General features: G+C 32.9%; 1 protein-coding gene across 3 annotated transcripts; it reads right to left on the bottom strand.

Moving 5' to 3' along the window:
- Positions 1-1,141: 1,141 nt before the first annotated feature.
- On the bottom strand, positions 1,142-6,784 carry LOH2 (LAG1 homolog 2). Of its 3 annotated transcripts, none has more exons than XR_016527247.1 (7): positions 6,397-6,782; positions 4,443-4,651; positions 3,870-4,025; positions 3,664-3,785; positions 2,368-2,553; positions 2,102-2,280; positions 1,142-1,748 (listed from the first exon to the last, which is right to left on the bottom strand). XR_016527247.1 is itself a non-coding variant. In XM_039032627.2 (6 exons), exons 1-6 carry the CDS (start codon positions 6,511-6,513, stop codon positions 1,729-1,731), a joined length of 867 nt encoding a protein of 288 aa, XP_038888555.1. In that variant the 5' UTR covers positions 6,514-6,784; the 3' UTR covers positions 1,142-1,728. The 3 variants fall into 3 exon arrangements, 1 of the variants encoding a protein (XP_038888555.1); XR_005481995.2 differs by lacking the exon at positions 3,664-3,785 and having other exon boundaries at positions 1,142-1,255; positions 1,671-1,748; XM_039032627.2 differs by lacking the exon at positions 3,664-3,785 and having other exon boundaries at positions 6,397-6,784.
- Positions 6,785-8,500: the final 1,716 nt, after the last annotated feature.

Below are 8,500 nucleotides of genomic sequence, written 5' to 3'. Positions count from 1 at the left end.
TTTTGTTAGGAGGTAAGTAAATATTATTTAATTAATTAATTTTCCAAATCAGCAAGCCTAATGGCAAAATTTAATTGATACATCATATTTCAAAAAAGTCCATGGATTATTTAGAACTATTTTTCAAACCGCAAAGATTAAAGTGTATCTTTTAAAATTTTAAAAATCAAATACACATCCACTACAAGCTTCTAGGACAAAAAATACATTTTCCCCTAATAGATATCAAATTTTTTTTCCTCCAAAATGAGAAAGAAGAGTGGTGCTATATATTAAGCATTGATGGCTATGTTTATTTTATTTCTAATTTCATTCTTTGTAGTTTTATTGTCCATATTTGTTGGAGGATACCTGTTGAATACATGTTAGACTTATTCGTCACAACACAACAAAAGCGATTAGTTAGATAAAATAGAATAAGGCTTAAAATGTTAGATTAAAATAAGGTATATTGTAATGTCACTTATTTATCATACCATATCAAATAAATCAAGAAACGTGTTAATTTAACCAACACACTTAAGCAGAGCTCAACCCAATGGTTAAAAGTTCAAATCCACTTAACCAATAACTAAATGACTCAAAACTGCAGAATAGCAATATTAGTTTTTGGGTTTAAATATTAATTTGGTCTTTGAACTTTTTGTCTTTTGTTCATTTTGATCCATTTACTTTTAAAATGTTCATTTTGATCCCTATACTTTCAATTTTGGTTCTTTTTTGTCCCTCTACTTTCAAAATATTCATTTTAGTTATTGTACTTTCAACTTTATTTATTTTGGTCCATGAACTTTTATAAAGTGACCATTTTAATCCCTTGAAAATGAAAATGAAGGGACCAAAATGGCCAATTTTTACATTATAAAGACCAAAATGAACCAAAGTTAAAAGTACAAGATAAAAATGTATATGTTTAAAGTATAACAACCAAAATGAACAAAAATTGAAAGTATAGAGACCAAAATGAACATTTTCAAATTATAAGGACCAAAATAACCAAAATCATAAATAGAACCAAAATAGTTTTCAAACCCAGATCTTAAATAACCTAAACAAAATCAAAATCTGCCAGCTCAAACAAGGCAACAAGTTTTTACAAAAGAAAAAGAAAGTCCAAACTGACTAATAATAACAGTTTGCCTTAAAGAACAAGTAATTTACTGGGTAGTAGGAGTTTCTCGTTTGAAGATTGTCCCCAACAAATTTGCAGTACACAAACAAGATGTTCATTATGAAGGCACCTTCTTTCAAATCACTGTTCAGAAGAATATGTTATATTCAATGGAAATTCTGGCCTAATATGAATTGCTTATTGCAAAACCTCAAAAATCTCCTAAGAAGAAACCAAAGAAGCAAAAAGGTGCTACATAATGCAACAGACTCTCTGTTTTCATTTCTGAATCTCTCACGTTTTTCTTTGCCCCTCGACTCTCCTAAACTCCCACCCTCCAATCCACCCCCCAGAAGAGGAAGGTCCTAACAAAGGAGAATCTTGGAAAATAAGTATGGATGCGTCATTCTCCTATTTATAAACCAAATATATGAAGTGATACGCTCAATGGACATACATCTGTATCCCTAATCACTAAAAATGGAAGCGAAGTGAGAAAATTAAAGTAACTTCTTTAACCCGCTGAACCAATGTAGATAAGAAATACAAAAGTAATTACCCCACAGCTATATAATCACTATTGAGACCAAAAAGTACTCTTTCAACACATCTTTCATCTAATCCTCATCCTCAGAATCTGTAAAGAAAATACATGAGAGAAACATTTCAATATTAGTTAAAATCGTAGTAGGCCTTTATCTTGTTCTATCAATATATCTTTCTTGATGTAAAACTACATATACATGCACTTCTTTTTGCCATAAATTTTTAGATCCCTTTTTAAGGTTTCCATCCAACTGCCTTTTAGTTAGGTTAATAATAATACAAATCATGCTGAAACTCTTTCCATGAAAAATGAAATTAGATGAATAACTTTAAGAAATTATCCTACATTAATCTAAGATTCTCAGACAGTAGTTGGAGGAATTCCCCTTTTCTTATTCGATTAATGAGAACATTGAAGTGCATCAGTAAAGTTATGTTACGTACCAGATCTTATATCCTCTCCAACTTTTCCCCTATTTTTCAGCTGTCTACTGATCATAGAGCATATGAGTAACCACCAGTATATGTGGAACACAAGCAACATCAACAACATCGTGTTGAAAACATAGTATATTAATCTGGAATTCACATCTGATAACTTCAAGTACTCACAGAGATCATAGCTGAAAAGTATCCATCACAACATCAGATACGCAAAAGAGCTATTAAGCCTAATCTTCAAAGATAAATCAGACACTAGGAGCACAAACCTTGTTGCTTTTATAACCCAGAAGGGGAAGAATATTAGCCGCAATATGAGCCATGAAATGGCAAAAAATCCAAAGAAAACACTTGCTCCAAGTTCTTTCTCAGAATATTTAAAAACCTTAGCAGCTTCCATGAAGACATCACTTGCATCATGTAGCGCAAGAATAACCGATCCAATCTGGAAAAATCTGCAAAATTGTGTACAAATTCTGATTTAAAATGTTATCAATTATTATAATCGGTCTACATTTCCATCATAAGAAATACAGAGAAACAATGAATAGTCGATCAATTTTTGGCTAAACACACCCAGAAATAGCCACACACACACACACACAAAAAAAGGGGGTTCCAGAAGAGGCTTTAAAACAAAATTTTGACCCCTGATTACACAACATAATCAAGGTAAAACGAAAAAGGAAAAGCAACTCTAGAGCCCCAAAATTGAGGCTATAAGAGGTTTGATCACAAAAAACATCTGAAGACTTTTGTTTGACATGAGCAAGTCTTAGCATTTCTTTCAATCCAAATAGAGTTCTAAAAAAATAATAATAAATACCACCATCGTAGTTGATATCTATATGCTCGTTGTTAAAGGATTATTAACTACCAGATCAGGTCTACCGTCAAAATCCAGAAAAAGGAACAAACATGCTTCTATCAAAATTTGAGTGGAAATGTGAAAAGCCCTTTTAGTTTTGTCTTAGTCTTTAAAGAAAAACAAAGAAACTTTATAAGATCCAAACAATCTTTTTCAAAAATAGATGACATTTAAACTTGAATATCTCCTTGTTCTCGTAGCGTGCTCTAATTTTATATTTAAGGTGATGCACGGCAAGAATGTCATCTTGCAAATTATCAAAAAGTACATTGCAACCTTTCAAAATAACAGTATATGAACTCAACGCATAATTAGGATGAGCAAGTCAGCCATAACAATGCGGGTTTTTAATCAAATAAACTTCAATTCAGAAGGTTTCCGTCACTTCGTAAAAAGATACTAGAATGATAAATGTCAAAGTGAAACTACGAGATAAAGTACTATTTACAACCAAATATATATATATATATATATATATACACTTAATTGACTCCACAGAAAATTAAAGACATTGCTTCTACAAATACTCAAAACAACAGATTAGTATCATGTTATTGAAGATTAATTTGAGAGATAGAGAAAGTGAATAGGCCACAAAATAGCATTAGTTCAAATGCAATAGCCTCCAACAAGAATAGCTTTGAATCTTTGATCTATTCTATATCAAACATTACGAGATCTTGAGACTGGTCGCCACCTTTCTCCCAAGGAAAAAGAGAAAAAGAAAAAGAAAAAGAAAAGAAGCAGCAGCCCAGCAACAATATGACAAGGCCCATAAAATCATAAGTGGGGAACAGATTCTGGCATGGTTTTCCCAATCTGTGAAATGGCCACCAACATATTTCTAGTTATTAGTAAATACTACTAGCTATTTGAACTTGTAGAAAACAACTTTAAGAATACCTTGTAATATATGAATATCCAATCAAGACGACAGTAATTACATGATGAGACATCATGACGGAGAAATCCTTTCTCCGAGTCTCCCATATAAGAAGTGCAGCGATGCTATATAAGTAGAACCCACATTGGCACATATAGAGCAATTTTAGAGGAAGTCTGCAAAAAGAAGTGTAGGGGATCAGTTCATATACAACTAAAAATCTTTAATTCATTTGGATGTATTCCTCAAAAGTAATAATCCACTTTTCTATCCAAAAAAAAAGAGTATTAATGGACTAAAGTTAGAAGTAAAAACTTCAACTTCTTAGTATTAAAGTTGCCATAATAAGGAAGATGAAGAATGGAGCAAAGAGCCCAAATGCACTAATGCAGGAAAAGAATTCTTCAAAAAATATTGAGGAAAAGTATTCTTCAAAAAATATTGAGGAAAAGTAATCTAGGTGGAAGAAGACGCCGACTCACTTCAAGCATTTCTATCAACATTACCAATACATACAGCAAGTTAGATCTACTAGTTGACAAAAAGATGAAGTTCCTCAATTAAATTAACATCAAAGAATGTAAACCACTCACTGCAACTCTTGATTTGGCCAGCCTTTGAAGTATTGATTTGAATCTCTAAACCATGGTTCATTGTATGCAATTTTTAGAATGCATATTTCAACTGTGCCATAGTATGCTAGTTTCCACATTGATTCTGAACATTTTACGACCTTTGATTGGGTAGCTTCATCAAGTTTGAGTGGAGCAGCTCCTTTGCTCAACAGCCAAATGGCCAACCTCTGAAAACATAACAAGTAGAAATGTAGAATAACATCATCACTTCCCCTTTCTTAATAAGTAACAGAGAAATCTTATTGACAATGCTAAAGAACCAATTAGAAAAAGGGTGATAAGGAATCAACCCACAAAGTTCAGAGAATTACAAAAAGGTTCCTCTAATTGGCAGAAACTGAAAAAAAACCTACAGTTACAAAATGCTTTGGCAAAAGACCTCTGGAGAGAAGCTCTACGGCATGGAACAGTTTTCCCAATCACATTTTTACTTTCAACGGAAGAAATGTCAAGTAAATAACAATGTGAATTTTTTTATAGATAGGAATAACAATGTGAATTTCAAAAGTCAACCAAATATGTTAGCACTTCTAAGGGAGCATTTGGGCCAAGGAGCGAAGTTGTTTAGTCAAACTCATGGGCCCATAGTGCAAGGAGTTAAAAAATTGCAGAACTGATGTTAATAACTTGTGGGGCCTGCAGTGGGTTTAAAAACTCCTTAGGCCAAACAAGGAGTGGAGTTAATAACTTCACTCCACCTCACCCACCCAATTCCTCCCCCCCCCCCCCCCCCCCCAAACACCCCCTAACCAAATGGCAACTAGAATGCTTCATTAGCCTTATCACAGTTATAATCTATGTGTTCTTCTTATCACTTGAGTGCATCCATTTGGAGATAATAAAGCATGGGCTTTGTATTCTCTCAGTGGAAGAACAAACAGTCAAGGACAAGATGCTGTCAGTGGCTCATCGCAATCATCAACTTGGGAACAAGAGAGTGGGACCTGCATTTTGGTAACTTTACAGGTCAGCCTAGTTTAACCTCTTCCCCATCAAATGCATTCATCTTTTCCCATGAGTTGAGCAGTGAGAATAATGCAAAAGGTGGGAGAATCATCACTGTTCACACTACCTAGAGCTTGACCTCTACCATTTTTCTTTAACCATAGTTATAATCTTTACAAGGAGGCTACCATGGATATGAATAATTTATCTCGTGTTTCCATTTTGAACCAACACTTGGGTAGAATGTATTTCTGATGAGAAGTGGCATGACAGGAAATTCCATTCAACTCCACTTTTTGTAGAGGATTAGGACGATCTTTTGAGGACAAGTGTAAGAGGTGGGAGGAGGTTTAGAGGCTAACCACTTCAACGATTACCTTTAGCTACTTTTCTGATGCCTAGATTTCTGTTCATCCATTGCCCTAAATAAAAGCCAGTAAAAAATCTTCTATCGCAATAATTTTTGCTGTCTGGAATTGAATTTCGTCTTAAATTTGGCTAGCAGGACAAAGATAAAATTTCCAAAATTCCATCAAGGATAACCAACTAAACTTCTGAGACATCATTGAAAATAATTGAGACAACAAATCCTGATACATATTATTTACAACCCCGAGTATTTAAGGCACCAGATGGCTCTATAATAAGACGACTAAACTAAGTAAACGTTGAACACACCACCAATTAAGTTCAGTAGAGAACTAGTATTTCAAATTCGAGTACAATTACAGCGTTCTTAATGTCTCACTTAGAAGCAAGTAGCACAACCTAAGACATTTCAAAACATTTTCCATCACATCTTCAATTCTTATACATTTCCACCATCGCACAAAACAATTCATCAAACCTAAATATAAATAAATTGCTACATAATGATCGGAATCCATATCAATAAAAAAACAAACAAACAAAATTGCAGTAAAAAGAAAGAGTAAAAAAAAAAAAGAGAAAAATTATGAAAACTCACACGAAAAATGAATCTGTCGAGTAAGAACCTCGCGGCGAAGAAGGCAAAGGCGAAGTGGACAGCGATGAGGAAATGAAAAGAGTCTGGAGGGGTAGTGTGGCTCCATATCGAGTCCATTGAAGGTAAAATTTAAAGGAGAAGCATGAAAAAGGGAAAAATGGTGAAAGAAGGTTAGAATGAAGGAAGGGAAATCAATGAAGAAAAAGGTTGTTGGTGGTAAGAGATCTAAGTTTGCCCTAAAATTTGCAGAGAAGTGAGAGTGAAAAGGTAGAGAAATTTGAGAAAGAAGGGGTGGAGGAATTGAAGGAAGAGAATAAGCAGGAAGTGGAGGTTGAGATCTCGTTGTGCTTTCTTTTTTCTTTTTCTTTTTTTCCTCCGTTCGTTTCTTTTATATATATAAAATTATATTATATTATATATTAATTTTCCTCGGAATGATATTCCATTAGGATTAGGGATGAGCTTGAGCTCATTTTCTCAGCGGCTAGAGACAGCTCGGCTAGGCTCGAGTCGACTTGGGCGCGAAGTTGAGTTTCTGTTGGAGGAATAAAGCGGCTTGGCGGCTTTTGTAACTCGAGCAACATGACGTGATAATTGTAATATATGTGTAATAGGGATATGTTGTAGATTGTGATAATTAGTTAATGAATTTTTTATGGTAGTTTAATTTGATTATAATTAACTCTTTTTAATCATATTTTTATAAAGTGTAAGATAACATTTAGATGTATATTGTAATGTATGTGTAAATGTTGACGTAGAGCATAAATTTAAAATAGAAATAGAAAAATAATTACAAAATAATTTTAAATATTGGTAATTAATCACAAATTTACAGAGTTTTTGATTGAAAATAAAGTTGGAATTTGAAAGATATTGGAAATTAGAAAAAGTATAGCAAATTAAAAAAGTTGAATATCAGAAAAGGATAGAAAAAATGACATAGAGAGAAAACAATGCAACATGTCGATATTATTCTAGAGATATATGGACAATATTTTGGCGGTATATCAATGATAAATCGACTGAGTCATTATTTTGTTGAGTTGCTAGAAATATATCATAAAGTGATAAATCATGGGTTTTCGAGAAAAATGATGTTACCCCGATATTTCCATCAATTACTTGATTTTATGGATGTTTTGCTTTGATTGGAAATGACATTGGTGTGTGAAACTATACAACTGATATATAATCAAGACCATAAAATGGAAAAAAAAAAAAAAAAAAAAAAAAAAAAAAAAAAAAAACACTAATGGAGCTAATTCTTTTTTTAAAAAAAAAAAAAAAAAAACTTGAAACTTACTCGAAATTTCACCTAACAAAATTTTGTTTCAAGATTTCGATCGAAATTTTATACCATGAAATCAAGATGTCCATTATATTACAAAATAATCTATGAGAGATGGAAAAAAAAACCCATAAAATGTCACAGATGTAATATATGTTGGAGTTGATACCCTAAATCTTATGGGTCATGTAGTTTATAATTGTATTGTATAAACAGTTTATTTATTTAATAAAATCTGAGGTATTTTAGTAGTATTAACCCATAAAACTAATAAACAAACATCCAAGATTATCTTTTGTAACTTAAACATGTATGTGGAGACATACAGGTGGATCATGTTTAAGTTATAACTTAAATAATCTATAGTAGAAGGATAAGGTTGGGTACTTTATCCTGATGACACTATGAATATGGTTCGCTTTATAGATATTACAATTGTTGTAAACTTCTACAAATGATCTGATCCTAATCATTCATGTAGAGACATGTGAGCACCAGTGTTCTATACAAAAGGGTTTATCTAAGACCTGACAACGAAATGAATAGTCTCATTATATAACACCGTTAATAGTAGAGACTTACATTTCAACAAGACGACTATAGGTAACATGACCTAAATCATGAGTGAGTTGTGAACTCTTATGAAGACGATCATTTGATTTGCATGGATGAAAGTGGCCAGTTCGCTGACTCAATATGCCTACCCTTTTGAGGATTCATCTGATTGGGGAGTTAGGAACACAGCTACATAAGACGGAATTCATCCATTCCCTAATGTTAGGGTAAGTAAATAAATTGCTCCCTTGAGGGCAT

The sequence above is a fragment of the Benincasa hispida genome, unplaced genomic scaffold, assembly GCF_027475165.1.
Source record: "Benincasa hispida cultivar pf3 unplaced genomic scaffold, pf3_genome.v1.1 HicScf787, whole genome shotgun sequence".
NCBI classification, from domain to species: domain Eukaryota; kingdom Viridiplantae; phylum Streptophyta; class Magnoliopsida; order Cucurbitales; family Cucurbitaceae; genus Benincasa; species Benincasa hispida.
The sequence above is the reverse complement of the archived record's forward strand: the minus strand, read 5'-3'. Positions and strand labels throughout refer to the sequence as shown.